The 18234-nt window shown below is 30.6% G+C and overlaps 1 protein-coding gene across 6 annotated transcripts in view; it reads left to right on the top strand.

Moving 5' to 3' along the window:
* Positions 1-4016: 4016 nt before the first annotated feature.
* LOC143232425 (RNA-binding protein FXR1-like) overlaps positions 4017-18234 on the top strand; it is a 72457-nt gene continuing 58239 nt past the window's right edge. For 5 of the 6 annotated variants that reach the window (XM_076467878.1, XM_076467876.1, XM_076467877.1 and 2 more), the window contains exons 1-2: positions 4029-4157; positions 12623-12675. In XM_076467878.1, coding sequence (XP_076323993.1) covers positions 4107-4157; positions 12623-12675 — 104 coding nt within the window. In that variant the 5' untranslated portion in view covers positions 4029-4106. Of the gene's footprint in view, positions 4158-12622; positions 12676-18234 lie in introns of all 6 variants that reach the window. The other variant, XM_076467873.1, reaches the window with a different exon arrangement.

Below are 18234 nucleotides of genomic sequence, written 5' to 3'. Positions count from 1 at the left end.
TCATCTGTTTATGGTAATGGAAATCACTAGCGTGAGTTACTGTGTTCAACCATCTAAAATCAATGCAAAATTTAGACACACCTTCCTCCTTCTTGCCTGTCACTACAGCAGACAATCAAGTAAGCTCTATGGCTTTACATTTACATCTACTGTATTTCAGCGTTGATTACATCTTTATTTCTCCAGGCCTGTGTTATGTTTTTAGTCAGATGTAAACCACTTTTATATGTGTACTGTTGTGTGACTATTATTTTACACATTCAAATATATGGTCCCATAAATACAGTGGCGTGTTCTGCCTGTAAATCGCTAAGTTACTGCCACAGTGTTGAGTTTATATTGTCTCAACAATCCTCAACTAGTTATCTCATATCTATTAGTGACAGAATATTCCCTTTCAGACATGGCATGGCTTACACAGAAAGTACCAGAAAAGTGCCATTAATGCTACTTTGTATTCAGAGAAGAAGCCGCGCATTTCATATGTGGGCATCATAATTACATTACACGACTCCAATATATTATACTTCGTCCATAGTAAGCTAAAGAACACTACTTGTGTTCATGGAAATACTATATCTGCTTCTCCAACCTCTCTTCTTATGCTTGATTTGGCTAGCATCAGATGATTTTACCATAAAACATCAACTTACCAGTTGGACAAGAAATATGACTAATAAGCTTTGTGGCATGCTGTTCTCAAGGATGACAATGACAGAAGTAAAGTCAATAATGACTATCTTCTTTTTTTAAAGCAAAAACCTTCTAGACAGATATTAGAGTGTGACTTTTTATTCATATTTAGTTCATCTTCATTCACCAGAACAAAGTTCAGGTTGAATGGCTTTAATGATATTTTTTTCTCAGAGCACCTAACTCCTAATAATATCTATCTGTTTTCTGGCCACTCTTGTACGAACTAGGAACTCTATCTGTCACCCTTTTACTTTGAAGCACATACCAAGACCTACCCAACTCTATTTGTTTGTTTTGTTATTATGTACAAAGCCACACAAAGGGCTATCTGTGCTTTGTAAATCAGAGGTATCAAAATCTGGTTTCTAACAATATAAGTCTACAGACATACCACTATGCCACTGGAGGGCACCTCACTCTGACAGAGCTGGACTGGACACCACACTTTGTGATGCAGGTTGCAAGGTTGGTGATCACGTTCAACTTGGGATCATTTAGTTTCCAGAGCTGTGCAATAGCTATTTTCACCTGCTATTTGATTACGTTCACTTGTTACACCATCTTTCAAACTATTATACTAGTTATCATTATAGTTGTATTTTAAAACTGGGGTGTGTGGGTGGGTTGGATATACAGGCTATTTAGTTTGTTTAGAGATTTATTATTTAATGCTTGTTTAGCTTTCATAACAAGAGTGTTAAAAGATAATTATTTTAAAGGAATAGTTACAACAAGTTCTTTATGTAACCCTGTGTGAATATTACATTGCATGTGCAGTTTGATTATTGTACTAGGTTTTAAGTGTTGTTGATGTCATTTTACTCAATGCTTCGTTATGTAAATATTGTTGTCACTAAAGAGCTAGCTATTTCTAGATACGTGCACATACAAAAAGTAAGTTTGTGAAAATGAAATTAAAAGTGAAGTTAGACTGCGTGAATTATTCATAATGAGTGAGTTTCATAGCTTTTATTGAAATAAGACAGATAAGAGAAAATAATTTGTCTTTTCAAAGGATGTTCTGAAGCAATTGAACCTGCCTGTATGGACTTTGATGGAAAGAAGTAAATTATTTATAGCTCTGGATAGAACTGTGGTTACCAACAGTTATAGTGGTGAGTTTAAAGTGAGTTTCACAGCTTGTATTGTAGAAACAGATATAGGAAAGAATAATTCGTCTTGTCAGTTGGGTTCTAAAGTACCAGCATGTGCGGACCTTTGAAAAAAGAGAATTATTTAAAGCTCAAGATTCAGTTGCGATAACCAATAATGTAACTGTTGTTTTATATACGTTTGACGTGAATGTATTATCTTAAAGCAAGTAGATTTTTGGCTGCATCTTTATTGTTGAAATTTACCCAAACAAGTCAAAGACACCTACGATAAAGAATCGCAGCTTTTTACAAAACAGGACAGAGTAGCTTGTTAACTCTCAATTGAGTTCACACCTGTCTGAAATGCTTTGAAAAATGGTCCAAGTTCTCATTAGCTTTACTCTTGCATGTTGGCAGAGAAATCTACTTCAGCTTGCTCATATGAATAATCATAATATCCAGCACCTCTACTTCATCTACAATAGACTCCTGTTTTTAGAGTGGTAGAACCAATGTACGTGACCTCAGATTTTATGTGACCCATAATTATCTCAACAATATCCTCTTTGTTTAAAGATGCTTAACACTGTCTTTAGACTATTTACTTTGTCATTTAGTTCCACCATCACATCTGGTGTTAAGACAGCTTCTGTTGGTAAATGTTTTCCACCAGTGGCATCTCATGTTTCTCTCCAATGCTCTTGGATGGCTTTAACCAAAGCTGAGACTGGGTTACTCCAGCTGGGGTAGGTCTAAGGGTCGTATACAGATCATTTTATTCGGCCTCAGATCCTCAGTCATCAATGTTTCTGTTGCACTTAGATCATTCTGCAGGGGAAGGGTATGAGCAGTGTGGATGCGCCAGACATTAGTGACTCTTCTTCTTGAATAAGCGGCGGTAATGAGATTGAAGTAATGGATTTTCGAAGTCTACTGTCGAAGGAATAACTTTGAGTCAACTTTACAACTTTCCTATAGAACCGTTTTCATTCAGTGACGGGCTGTAAATATTGGCCGTGAATCCTTCTTGTTGTGGAAAAGAAGCTTTTCGAAATTAAATGCACAATAGTTCAATTAAAGGGCATTATACACTTTAATAAAAGCAGCAAACGTTTAATGTATCCTGTAGTCACAGCAACAAACATCTTCTTGTACACTGTGATATATTCAGATCAAATTCAATTAACATAAGTGTGATGGGCTAGGCCCACAGAATAATAGGAAATTTGATTATGTTATTGTGGACTTATACTGAATCTCTAAACAACTAAGTTTGAGAAAAACAGTGACTAGCAAGAAGATAATGCAAGAAATAACAACATTAATTCACATACTAAATATGCTTGCTTGCTATTTTAAAACACACAATGGTAATTGTTATTATATCTTTCTTCAGACTATTTACTCTTCAAGGTTGTGTACTAGACTACTTAAACTTAACTATTTGTATCATACTTTGCCAGAAATGTTTACCCAGCATGTCGTTTTCATTTAAACATAGGAGAGGCCATAACCTCGATACACCGCCTGTTCTACGTTGAAGGACACTGTTGTCTACATTCTTGCACAGCGTGCGTCAGTATGGCAATGTTCATATTATGAGCAGAACAGCCTCTTTCTCCTGGTGAATGACACAGAAATAAAGGTAGTTTGTACAAGATAAGCTTGTAGCTTTCTCGACAACGTGTTATGTGAAGACTATATGTATATAGAATAAAGGATAAATGTAAAGAAAATATTATAATTCAGAAAGTTAGAAACACGTGGTATATTTATTAACCACACATCAAAGTTCAAATCTTCACTGAGGATATCTTCTTATGCGTTTGTTAAATTAAAACTTGATAAATTAACCATTTTCTTCTTGATTATATTCTAACTGTTTTGTTTTTGTGTTGTTTTTAATATTGGCTGAAAGAAGCAGTATGCTATTTAGAAGTTTAGAAAATACTCTGTTGTTTTTATCAAATGTCTCCTGGTGGGTCAACAGTAAGTATACAGACTTACAAAGCAAAAACCCGGGACCCTTCACAGTGAACAACTGTGCACTGAGAAAACAAAAAACTCTCCATAAATATATTCATAATACCTGCATAGTTACGTCAATAAAGTATTGAAGTATATTTTGACTAGCTCTTAGTTTCTATATAAAAACATTAATTTTTGTATATAACACCTATAAGAGATACGTATGATTGTTATATTTTATTTTATTTTATATTTATTAAAATATGATAGTTCGAGTAGACATGGAGCAAATATTGGACTAACTCCTCGTTTTCTGTAATTACCCATGAGCCCTGAAACAGAGGCAAGATGGAGGATTTAGTTGTGGAGGTGTGTGGTGAAAATGGTGCTTACTATAAGGTAAATATTTTAATGATCATCAATAAATGACAAAGAAGTTTTAGGTTTATATATTTCATATTTGTTCGCTAATAGAAGGAAACACTTAAAAAGTGTATTAACCTTATTACGCACTGAAGCGATGAATAAAAGACTTGCACGTTTTTGAATGAAACTTCTGGGACTTCGGGTAATGTGCTTCGATTCACCTCTACTCAAGAGCTCTATTTAGGCTTAAGGATAGTAATGTAATTGCAAGTTCTACCGGTAATGGTGCAATAGCAATATGCTTATAGGCTTAAAATAAAGCCTGATCACTGTCATGTATTGTGTATCTTGTATTTACGCTACGGGTTGTTTATGTTGATGCTAGTCAGCGTAGTAGATAACCGATGTAAATGTAAATTCAAAACCAAAACACGTTGGGTGTGATTATTGCTTATACTACTAGTCGTAACAATTTTAAGCTTTTGTCAAATTATAAGGTAGCTTATTGAGACAGTTCATGATGTATATGTCAGGTCCTATATTTTGTTAGGCCTAGCCATAACAAAAACATATAATTGAAGTTTGTGTATGGTGTTTAATGGTCTTGACAGACTACTAATTTTAATGATCAATTATAGATCTTAGTTGCGTTATGAATATTTTAAGTTGTTTATGTTACTATTTGTAAGTTATATTAATCATTAAGTAGATTGCCAAAACTAGAAGAAGGAAATGTTAAAACATCTATAGAATGGTGTAGCAAGAAGGAAAATTAAATATAGCACTTAACCTTTAAAAGTTAAAAGATCCAAGCTACTTCCCATGCTAGTATTATTACTAAACTTTCCAATTCTACCTGTCTTTCTAGTTCTTCAGATTTGGCATTATCAAATTCAAGACACAAAGTGATCCATTAGCAATGAGTTTAGTGGATATTTTGTTTACTGTGATAAAATTTATACTACAGAGCATAAGAGGGTCTATGATTTCTATTTTTTTTTGTATAAAAAGCAGACTATTTTGCTAAGCTTGTTTAGAAAACAAATCCATCAAATTCTTAAAAAAATTATAGTATGGTAAATTGTAAATCAACTTGTAAGTTTTTGTTGCAGGTTTAATTTAATTTTATTAGATTTGCTCATAGTTTAATGAAGTAGCAGTTTTTTTGTAAATATTTTTTTACAACACATAAGTGTTCCATACTGTTATTTTCCTGATTATTTTGGCAGTATCATTGAGCATATACAACTATATATTCAAAGTACAATACTTTGAAAGGGGAATAATAAACAAAAGAACTGTAAATGACATTTAGATAGATTCTAAAAAAAAAGTTGGATTAATTTAAACAAGCTGTATTCTATGAAATACTGAAAATTGACTGATTATTTAACTAATAAAATCAGTAAGTATCAGCATAAAGTTTATTTTTAATAATATTTTAAAATGTTTTTGCTACCAGTTAAAAGATTAAGTACTAACCTTTGACTGAAGACAAAACTGAAGTTACAGTTATCAAGCTGTACTTATCTGGGACATATATATAAGTGATGTAAAGCTAAAGAAAAAATTATACATTTTCTTTTAGAGGATGTTGACATTCATAATTTTATAGTCTCTTTTTTAACTTAGACCACAGACTTGTTGAATGAATGTATAAATGAAAATTAGAGGTGGATTTTGGTTAAGACTATACTGATTGATATAAAGTTCAGAAGTACAAAAAGCAGTGAAGTGTTTTCTAAAACTCAAGTGTTTAGTAATAAATATTTTTACTGATTGTATTTGTAAGAAACATCACAAAATGCTTTGGTTGCTTTAGAGGAAATACTAATCAATTTAGATAGCTGTTATTATGAATACTGCTTGTTAGTTGGATTGAAAACAAATTGTTTGGAGAAGGTATATAAATGCATATATTTGGAATTATTTAAACTGTGTTGAGGTGATAATAATAGGATCTCTTTGACCTTATGGAATTGTCATAGATTTTTAAAAAAATGTGAAACAAATACATTATTTATTGATTTTGAAGCTGAAAGTGAACTTTTTTTTACATTAATTGTAAGAGTATATATGATAAGACATTAAAATTAAAAGCGTTGGTAGCAGTTATGATTCTAGATATTACAATGACCCATATTGTAAGTTAAGTGTCAGGTTTACACAATTGGTTAAGGTAATACTTTTGGATTGAAGTCCTTATCAAAGCAGAGTGTTTTCCATTTCTTATTCTGATTTTAGAAGGTCAATGATGTTAGTGTGTGATGGTTAAAAGATTTTGAAAATGTTATTTCAGAAATTTAATGAAAGAGGTAATTTTGGTTGTAAGAAGTGGACAGAGGTGATATTGAAATATATCATTAAATGTGAAGAGGATTCAGGTTCAGGATTTAGAAAGGAATTAAAAATCAAAACTTGTTTGTATATGCTACTGGACAGATCACTGACTTTCAAAGTAATGTGTGGATACAACTTAGTTATGCTGCCATTTAAAACAGGCCTATTGTTTTAATGGGAGACTTCAATTTTTGACTTGGTTAATCATTGTTCTTTACATGATACTAAAATATTTCTAGTGTGTGTGGAGAGTTATTTCTTTTATAGCATATAAACTTTACTGGAAATGAAACTAGTTTAAATCTTACATATAGTACAAAGGAGAATATAGTTACAAATTATATACAAGAGCTCTTTGATACTATTGATGGTAATGTTACTAGCTTTAAAGTTTTAGTTGAAGTTTTTCATTAAATTTAATAAGAGTTACAATATTTCTCTAATTTTAGGAATATTGAGTTTCAATAATAGCAAAATGGCTCATCTAAATGTGGAAGAATTTTAATGAAGCTCAACATGTTATTATTAGGGTGATTAAGTTAACTGAATGTATGAACTTTCTGAATCCTACATCCTAACTAAGAATGTTTTCCTAAATGGTTAAAGAAGGAATAAGATTATTAATACATTAAAAATGATATAACTGAAAAAAATTTGAAATGTGCTTGTGAAAACAAAGATGCTATAATAAATAAAATAAACAAAACTGAATATTAGGACTAACAGAAATCATGGAAGTTTTATGGTTGAGTATTCACATTTAACTTTAGAAAATAATCATCCCCAAAAGTAGCTTACCATTTATTATATAGCAAAATGTGTATCAGAAAAGAAATAGTTTTTTAATCGTAACTATATTATAGTTAATAATTGTGCTAATACCAGTACATTAAAGTACCTGAATGAATGAAAATAATTTTGGATCAGAGTAAGTTATGTATTTAAAGCAAAACTCAAGATTAGTAAATTTTTTTTTTTTTTTTTAAATAAGAGAAGGATATAGTAATTTGTATAGTTTGTTTGAAAGAATTCCATAGTCATAAATGAGGGCTAAGTTAGTAAAAAAAAATTAATAAGAGTTGATGTATATAGTTCCAATTTCAGAGCTATTTGCATAATGATATAAATGTATTCAGCATTAATTTTTGATCAGAGCAAGCTGTCTACTTAAATTAATTAAAAATCTACTATGTAATGAGTATAAATAATGAAATATAATTATATTACATTTTTACTCACAAAAATTAAAATGTATTGTTTAATCAGTTGGGTATTGTTACTGTTAATTATATTTTTGGTTGTAAATTCAATAAATCTCATTATATTTGTCAATGTTAGGAAATTTAATTAGCCCTAAATCCATGTACTAAACTGACAATGCAAAACAAACTATGATAAAACTAGATATATGAAACATTCTGACAGCTACTGCTAATGAAAGTGAAATTAAGCAAAGAATGGAGTATATCTCGCATATGGGAACACACAAATGCAGTATTTGTTACCTTCAAGTGCTTAAAAATCACCATTTGCAGTGTTAGAGGTTTATGATAAGGTATAATTTTTTATGTTGATAATGTGATTTGTAGTGCATTTTTAGGCTTACTGAAAGCATTTGATAGTTTATTGTGTGACATATTTTTATAGAAATTGCAGCATTATGATATAAGAGATATAGCTTTGGACATCTTATAAAATTATCTAGCTAATAGAAAACTACACATCAATTAAATTTTTTTCAACCTGATTGTTTAGAGTTTGGAGTTCCATAATGGTCTTTAGGACTTCTGTTATTTCTTATCTATGTTATTGACCTTGTAAATGCTAATTCATTTTAACACTACTTTGGTTATGATACTAACTTGGTTATAACTTGTAATAATAGATTTACAACTAATGGTTAATAGAAAAATAATTAAAATAGATAAATGGAACTTAGCAGCATGTGATAAACTTCCAGTTTTTATCTACTAAGTAGAAACTTTGTCACTTCAAAATAAAGATTAAAGTATTATTGAACAAATTAGCTTCATCAAATGTATAGGATATTAAATTAAATTGGAAGTAACATATGAAGGTTATTAGGACAAAGCTATAACAAATTAGTATGTTGAAGTTGAGCTATTACATTAAATCTAAAATTTTGTAAATTATTTATTATGTACTTGTATATCCTCATGATAATCATGAAATGGGGTCAGCTGTTATTATATACCTACAAACAGATAATATTATTTTATAGTTAATTTATAAAATAAATGAACTTTGGATCAAGGATAGGTCACATAACACCATACTATTTGACTTTTGCAGACAAGATTTTAATATACTTGTGGTTTGTCTAGTATGCCATTGATGTTGGTATAGCTTATGATTGCATATAGTAATTACGACATAGCTGTAAACTGTCTGAAATTGATTCACAAATGTTTAATCTCCACTTTATTCTTTTCATAACTATTTCACATTAGCATGGTGAATAGAAAGTATTTTGATTTTTCCCAAAATGAATGGTGAATATTTAGTTTGAACAATAATAACATTTTGTTTGAACAATTTTAATAGATATGTTAACTGCAAATAAGTCAAAGATAATTTTATAATAGGAAAATAATAAAGGAAACTTTTTGTGGAGAGAGAAATGTGGTTAAATGGTAAATAATTTTATACTGTTATTTTTGCTTATGAGAGAGATGAATAGATTTTAAGTCTGGCCAATTCCTTTAAAAGTTGAGGTTTTTTTTTTTTTTTTGTCATGTTACAATTACGTTAATAAAGTTGTTGCCCCCTCCAACAGCACAGCAGTATGTCTGCAAACTTACAACATTGGAAACCAGGTTTGTGATACCCATGTTGGGTAGCTTTGTGTTTAACTTTAGACAACAACAAAAATGTTCAAGAAAAGCTTGGGGAAACTTGCTGATTATACAAGTAAAGCTTTTGTTTATCTGATAAAGTCATAAATCCTTAAATATGTTAATTTTCCCACTAATTATTAGCAAGTAGTTCATGATTTCATGGGATATCAACTTATTTTTTCCAATAGCTCTTGGCACTGAGGAAGTGCATAATAAACAAAATAAAGTTAATATTATATCTTCAATTTTAAAGGTTGAAATATCCAGGAAGTTATTGTCCCTTAGTGTTATTTTTGCTTTTAATCAAGCATTGAAATCTGTTGTTAAAAGTTGTTTGAAAGACTAATTGACAATTCTCAGCAGGATAGTAAGGGCTTTCTTGCCATATTGGTTTGTTGAAGTTTTCAGTATGGCTTCTTTTTTGTTGCAAATATCTGAATAAGAATACTTTTTAGCAGATAGACTGAAACTTTGTAGTCTAATGTTCAGAGTTTCTTAATGTATTTTCCAGAATTTTTACCTTCATTTTGTAAGCAATGAAGACTTTTTTGATTTTTGATTCTCAAATTACAAACTTAATCACTTACAACCTATGGATACAACTATGAATATACATGTTTATTAGAGTGGTTTTCCAATGGACATAAAATTTTAAAGTTTAGAATTTATAAACTCACCCTTCAGATTTCTTGCACTGCATATAAAAAACTTTGGCAAAATTTTAAATATTTTGTGGAATATTGTTGGTGTTCAAGACTTCAAAAAAGTTTTACAATGTGACTTCATTGACTGAAGTTTAATGTAGGATGATAATAAGATAAAAGAAACAAGCATAAAGCTTAACTTATTTTTATTAGATTCTTGAAGTTATTCCTATTTTACAAAATAAAATTTAATAAATTATGAAAAAACAGTTTTTATATTGCTAAATTAAAATCTCATTAAAATCCATGTCCATCATTTTGAAGTTTTTATGAGTAAACATGATATTTGTGCCATATCACTAGTTACTTTATTAGGAAAGTGATGCCTGTTATTGTGAACAACTTAAAATAGACACTGCTTTTGATCATCATTGGTAAGCAAAGAGTTCTTCATGAGTGCAACCTTCCCTTTCAGTTATATCTTTGATGGCTTTCACACTCTGCATGATTTCTGATGCTTCTTGGTAGTCATCCCTGATACTTTACAATTCAGGTTCCACATCAAAGAAATTTGTTGAATGTTCTCGGCATCTAAAATATTGGGGTGTCTTTTTTGTCACAAAATCTGGTAGGGACTTTTGGTGAACTGTCTTTCTGTTGATTTTGATTAACTTTGGATTTTGGGTACCTTCATAATGTTAGTGTTCATTCATTGATCTTGGCTCATTTTGCATTTGGTGTTACATATGCATCAAAAAGCCACAGCTGTTAACTCTTCTCTAAAATACCACATATCCCATCAAAGTTCTTTGAAGCTGATTTGGATATAGCTGGATTGCTTTCAAGAGCAGAGATTACACTGGGAGCATGGAACCAAGCTCTAAAGTGAAATAAGATTAAAAATATATAAACATTATAAATTCCTCTGCTTTCATATGCACTCAGTCTGAACTTATTGTGGAATATGTAGATTTTGAGCACATACAAGGCTTTGGCTATCCTTTGAGCATGGTGTGTAGCACCTTGTGGTATAAAATAAACACATTGAGGAGGAGTTTCATGAACAGATATGACAAGTTCCAGGAACTTTCTGTTGTCATACAAGTTTGTACTCTTGAATCTGTTTTGTGGTGAAATATAAAACTTCATCTTTGATGTCTGCAATAATGTTTTGAGATCTACATTGTTTTCTGCAGTTTTGTAATTTGGACAATCAGTGAATTCCTAGTGCTACTGGTACATTTTGTAGATTGCAACATGTGGGCCTGAGATCTGTCCTGTACATGGTCCTGTTATTCAAAGCCTGGGGTGTTGCCTTTAGGACTCCTTAGATGGAAGATATAGCTTCTCCTCTTTGATGTTAGTTTCTTGTAGTGATTTCTGGTGGTTTGAAATGTATCATTCTATTGTTACAGGCTGGGATATAATCAAATCTAATATATATATATATATGATGCTGTTTGATAGCCCTAGGCACCAGTGTGAGATACAGTCACCATGACCCCTTAATTCCAACTCTGAGTTGTGGAACCTCAGCTGTCTGGTTTGGGCTGGTCTCTACTGATGATTACTCTTATTCTATTCCACTTTTGGTACAGGAACTAGGTTCCAGGTGAAGAGCATACCTGTTTTGGATGTGTGGTTTACCCCCACTGTAGTACAATTTTTATCTTATACTCCTGTTCTATACAAATGCTTTCTGTATGACATGCCTGCACCATCCTTCCATCTTTTCAATGTGGAATTTTAGCTATATTCTCAGTGGAGGTATGTATATTTGGGAAGTTAACATTTTCCTAAACTGAAAATGTATTTCCAATAACATTTTCCCCTGCTGACATTCATCCACCCTACTTCTCCACTAAGAGTTAGTTTATGTCTTGAAAAAGTGATTGCATTATCTGAATGAGGTGTTTTTTGTATAGTACCTAGATAGAGGGTGCATTGAAGTTGGTGGGGAATTTTGCAAATTAGAATTCGATAAGGGCATTCAAGTGGGGGTATAAAAGACTGGAGCAAGTGTGTTCATTGCATATATGGGCAAAGAATGAAAACCCTGGAAGTTGAGAAATAACTTTATTGTCAGTGAGGGTAAGTATTATTGGATATACACATAAATGTATTTTTATATTATGAATATTTTAATTCCTTTCATGATTTCTTATTACTAAAGCAGTATATTAACATTCTTAAACTTATTTAATGTGACCTAACTGCACATTTTTATATAACAATATAGTAACTTTTTGATGTAACATATAGTTTCTTTATGTATTGAACTTTTTGATTGGTGGATTGCTAATAGTGAATTGATAGTTGTCTCCATACTTAATTTGTTTAAAAAATAACTATGTACTAAAACATGATTGGATTAAAATTTGCTTTGTACTTTAGTAATTTAGCTAAATTTACAAATAGTATTTGAAGGTGCCTTTTAGTGTTAATATCTTGAAATAAATGGTAAGTATTTGGATATTAGTTGGATTTATACTTAATAGACATATGTACACAGATAATCATGCAAATTCTTTTGACCATGTAAATTGAGTGCTTCTTAATTGATGTCTGTATTTTTCATATTTTTTCTTTTGACATTTATTACTGTATAATGAATATGAAAGATACTTGTGTTTTGATAAGATAATTTGTATTTCAGGCTTATGTGACTGACATTCACGATGATGAACTCACAGTAGCATTTGAAAATGAGTAAGTACAACTTGCCCATAAGTGTATATCTAACTGTGTTTGCATTTTTAGTGGCTACCCACTACAGTACTTATCCCAAAAAGTCAGAAAGTACTATTTTATTTTATGCAGAATAAGGATGCATTAATAGGTAGACATTTCCTTTTGGTAAACTTGGTAATTAATTATGATGCATCTCTGTTTAGTAGTGGAACATTCAAAGCATTCATTCAAAGTCAGTCAAAAATGGTTTTCTTTACTTTTAAACAGAGATTGCTATTGTATCTGTTGTGTAGGACTTGTAACTGCTTTACGTAAGATGCGAGTTGAAGGTTTGGCAGTTAAAGTTGAAGGTATGGTCACATTTCTCTGATTAATGTATTTAAGCAGTTTGACTTTATTCTACATTATTTTCATAATGTTATACACAGTAAACCTTTGAAATTTTGTAGATGGTGTGGGTTGTCATAAGAAAACAATTAACTTCAATGTTTTACATATCACTGAAGTAGATAAGACAAAAAGTTTGTCTTGATGGTTAGTATGCCTAACTGCATATCAGAAGGCCAAAGGTTCGAGCTACAATATGCTAAAGAACTTGATTTCCCACTGTAAGTTTAGGGCATATAACTGTGACATACAAATGGTTAAGGATAAAAGTATAGATGGCAGGTGCTTCTGACTTGTTGCCCTCACCCTGGTTAGTAGTACCTTAATTTAAAGTTGTGCTTTCAGTAAACTTTGATAATTTGTTAGTCATTTGTTTCATTACTTAGCAACAATCAAGTAATTGGTTCTTTTTACACAATACATAGCTAAGCTGTAACCATCTAAAATATCAGTAATCAGAAATACTAATTTAAATTAATGTAATTGAAACTCATGAGTGTTCAGTTAACTAAGGTATTGTTCAGCTCTGAAGGAATTAGGAAGGGCTATTTGAACCTTAGACATTATTATCTTTGCTATTTAATCATTATGTTGTATATGGTGCCACTTAGTTTCAAAATACCAGGTTCTGAGATGGCTGTCATAAAATGTTAACGAAGGTTGTGTTATACTTTATTACATAAAACATATAACTGTGTTTAATTTATATTGATGAAAGAAAATGTTAAATATTGTTTTCTTTGCATAATTGTAGAGTGAACACCTATTGTCACAAAGTGATGGTAGCAGCCACTTGATTTTGTGTTTAACAGGATTCATATGGGTCAAGAAAATCCTGGATATTCATGAAATTTGAGATTTTAACTCAAACAGATGGATGTGTTTAATCTGTTGTAAAGAGTGTATTGCTAGATTATGAAGAAAAAACAACTGAAGTATGAGGCTTTGAAGGGTAGCTTTAATATATGAAATATTCTGTTTTATATGTGATATTGAATTCACAGCTGTGAAAATATGATAAGATTTTGTGTGTTGTGTTATTTTAAAATTAATATTGTTACCTTTGTTATAGGTTTCTGTTACTGATTTTTATGTCATTCTTGTAAAACCTTACTATAAAGTTTTTATTGCATAAAAGTGTAAAGTTTTGTTATGTATTTAATTGGGAAAAAGACCACTGGTAATAATAATAAAAAAAATAACTAGAACAGTTTTCTTGATAAACATCAGTATTAACTTGTAAAAATTATCCTAGATACAATTCAGGAAAATGATACTGTATTAAAATTGTGTCATAAATTTGTTTTCAAACTGACAGGGATAGTAATTACACCTAAGCAATTGTGGTTTTATTGCAATGTATTACATATGTTAAGAAAAGCCTGAAACTTAAGTAAGATATTAGTATGTATGTCTAGATTTACAAGCAAAGATTTACAAACATGGCCACTGAGAAAATCAAACACTGGTAAAATAAAAATTACCTTAAACTAAGAAAAGTCTATATGTTTTAAAACTTAGCATTTTTGTTTCATTAGTACAATATAATAATACTGGTACTATTCTACAAAAAAAATAAATGAAATCTCTTTGATGCTTAAGATTAAAGCAAAGCATATTAAATTGCCTTCATTTTCAAAAAATAAAATCAATTTTGTGCTGCATACATTTTCAGTTATTAGCAGCTGGTATTTATAATTTGTTCATTTATCTTTTGGGTACTTTGCCAGCAGTTACAGCCACTACTGCTTTGTTGTTTTTAATTTTGTTTTTTTTTATAAGAGGGGAATAACCTTTTGATATGTTCAAAAATAGGCAAATTATTGAAATTCATAAAAATAATTCTCCACAAAATACACAGAATTGCTACAGGAAATGTTTCAGAAGAATTTGGAAAAAGAAGTTTCCAACTATAAACTTTTCACTTAAAAAACATCTTTAATATATGAATATGTTTTTTGAAGAAATAATGATTGCATATATAATTGAATAAACATTTTTTACTTTTAAGCCTTTTGACTCAAAAATAAAATTTTCAAATTTAGTGCATGTAATTGTTTCAGGTTTTATTTTATTTCTTTATCAGAGTATAATTTTGTGTTCAGAAACTTTTCATACGTTTGAAAGTTACTGCTAGTTACAGAATGTAAGGAAAATGTTTGTGTTAAATTAAACCTTTTTTTTTTTTGCCAAATTAAAAGGTGAATATCTGTGTCTTTGTGATAACTCTCATAAATGATCAGTTGATGTGACTGACCTTATAACCACACAAAGTAACCATCAGAATTTTTATACTACTACCTTTGTAATGCTTAGTGTATCTTCAAAAAAATTGCAAGTTTACAGTAAATACTACAAGTATTTTGAACATAGAAAAAACAGTTTGTAATTATTTTTTACTAAAGATTTGTCCATGAATATATGGTGTCAGTGTTGATTACTCCTACTGCAAAGTGATTTTCATGTTAAGATTAAGAATACTTTTCTTCACATGAAAATTTTTCATTTTGTATTTGCATAACCTCTAAAACCTAAATAATTACAAACATTTTTTTCAATAAAACTATTATATTTTCTGTTGTTTTCTCTATCTTAAGTTCATGTGAAGTTAACTGATTTAACTCTTCTTGTAATTGCCATAAAAAGTACAAAATAAGTCTAAATTATCCTTTTCATTTTTTCTAGAACGACTGTAGTAGTTGAAAATTACATTTGTGTGTTCTAAGTAGCTTGACTCATAACAGTCTACATCTGTTTATATTTAATTTTTTGCCTTGTGAACTCTAACTAATAATCCCATAATACAAGTTGTAAATTACTTTGCAAACACTTAGCTTAACATCGTCATATTGAATGACATAACACAAGCTACTCATGAGCATATGTCGTAAAGAATTTTTATTATTTTTCACTATCTTACCTAACCACATAACTTCCTGATTTTTACATTTTAGTTACTTTTATAACAACAAATATAGAATAAACATGAAAAACAAGAAATGTTTTTACCTCATTTCTATTTACTGTCAGTTGCCAATATGAAATTTAAACCCACTTTTCTTGTAATTATAATAATAGTAATAATACTTAACAATACCAACACAATAATGCATTGAAGAATACAAAATAATAATATGCTCAAGAAATGTCCTATAATTAACATAACTGGCTTTCTGAATGTAGTATAAGAGTCTTAGAACAATTTCTTAAGCTGTTTGAATTGAACATTGTGAAAGAAACTTTCAAAGTGAAGATGAAATAAATGATATCCTTCACACCAAACATGCTAGCTCTTTCAGCTGTGGGGGCATTATAATATGATGGTCAATCTCACTATTCATTTGTAAGAGTAGCCAAAGAGTTGGCAGTGGGTGGTGATGACTAGCTTCCTTCTCTCTAGTCTTAAACTGCTAAATTAGGGATGGCTAGTGCAGATAGCTCTTGTGTAGCTTTGTGCAAAATTTAAACAAAAACAAAACAGTGGAAGTGATATAAAACATCAGATATATTTAAAATTCACAAATTCCAAAAGTGAAAAATCTCAAGTAATATTAGAAAGGTAGTTTAGCATATTAAAATAATATAGTCAAAATTAGAATAATAATAAGTTCCTTTATTCATCTTAAGAAATGTTTAAAAAATTCCTTGTTGTGAAAGTAACAATTTTTGTGCATGCCACAAACCTTGAACATAGCATCCTTTCCTATGTGTATGAACATGTATTGCACTACTCTGTGATGTCATTAGCATTATACTATAGCCTTTCACCAATAGAATGGTGGCAAATCCTACATTTATAGTAACTAGTGTGAACACTAATATTGGAACAAAAACTCATTGTTTCCTTGGTGCTGTTTGAGATGTTTCTTCACCAGAATTAACAGACTTTTTTATGGTAATTATTTTAAGCTTTCATCACCAGTTCATAGCCCAGTCATTTTTCTTGAATTATGAGAAGGAAACAATACCAAATTTTAAACATTTGATTTAGAACTATGAATACAATAGCTTTAAATTTGTTTTTTTTTAATTAGATTTGTAGGTTTGAGATGTGTTCTAGCATTTGTGTTAAGGTTTCTCTGCCAATGCTATTACTGTGTTTTTTAGTCCATCTTATGGGTTCCATCAAAGTCTTTCTGCTCTGGCTCTATCACCACCATCCCTGTTCCATACATGGACTATGGTCCAGTTATCAAAACCCAATTGGCAGCCAATTTGGAGTGAGCAATGAAATAATAAGCTTTTTCAAATCAAGCCGTCTTTAGCTCTTTGGCCATCTTGTTTTTGTAAAGATCAAAGTGAGGAAGTTATTTTGGCTAGGCTACATATTGGTCACAGTTTTTAACTCACCACTTCCTTTTATCTAGTAATGATGCACCAATGTGTGGTCTAGGTGGCACTTGGGTCAAAATCATACATATTTTATTATCATGCCATCATTATAACCAAGAATGACTATGCCATTTTAAACATATTTTTAAGGTAGGTTTGCCTTTGACATTAGCCAATGTCATAGGTGATACTGGTTGTCTCACTCGTATTTTTACATTTTTAAGAGCCATTGGTCTTTTTAACTTAATTTAAGGTTTTTATTGGACTATACACTGTTTTAGCATGATTTCTTTTACACATTTTAATTTATTTTGACCTGAACCCAGGACTGGAAAGGCCAACTTCAAGTGACTGAGAGCAAGTTTGAACTTAATGCTTTAGACTTCCTGACAGGTCTTAATTTTACATATTTCACTTATTTTTACCCTCATTTCCATACACCATTATAGTGTACTACATCTTGTTTGGCACAGGTAACCTAATAGCTTTGTGCCAGTAAACATGAAATACCTACCTACCTAACTTTCTTTTTTGCTTTCTTGTTCCTTGTCTTTAAGTTTCCATCTTTTTTTTTTTTTATCTTTCTGTATTCCCTGTCCTACCTCCATCAATTATCTGTGGCACTTCATGCTTCTAAGGATGTTCATTCTCTTCTCTGCTGGACCTGTTCTAGTTATTCTGCTCTGTCTCTTCATAATTTGTTCCTCTTCTCTTGAGACTCATTGGGTTAGGGAACATTTCTCTTAACTGTATCCCTTCTTTCATATTATGTGAGTATATAATTTGTCTGCTTCCTGTTTTCCACTAATTTGTTTACTGTGGTGCTTTTTTATCTCCACCTGGTGACATGTTTTGATA

This window comes from Tachypleus tridentatus, chromosome 11 (genome assembly GCF_004210375.1).
Source record: "Tachypleus tridentatus isolate NWPU-2018 chromosome 11, ASM421037v1, whole genome shotgun sequence".
NCBI lineage: Eukaryota > Metazoa > Arthropoda > Merostomata > Xiphosura > Limulidae > Tachypleus > Tachypleus tridentatus.
Note: the sequence above shows the minus strand (reverse complement) of the source record. Positions and strands in the feature narration are given on the sequence as shown.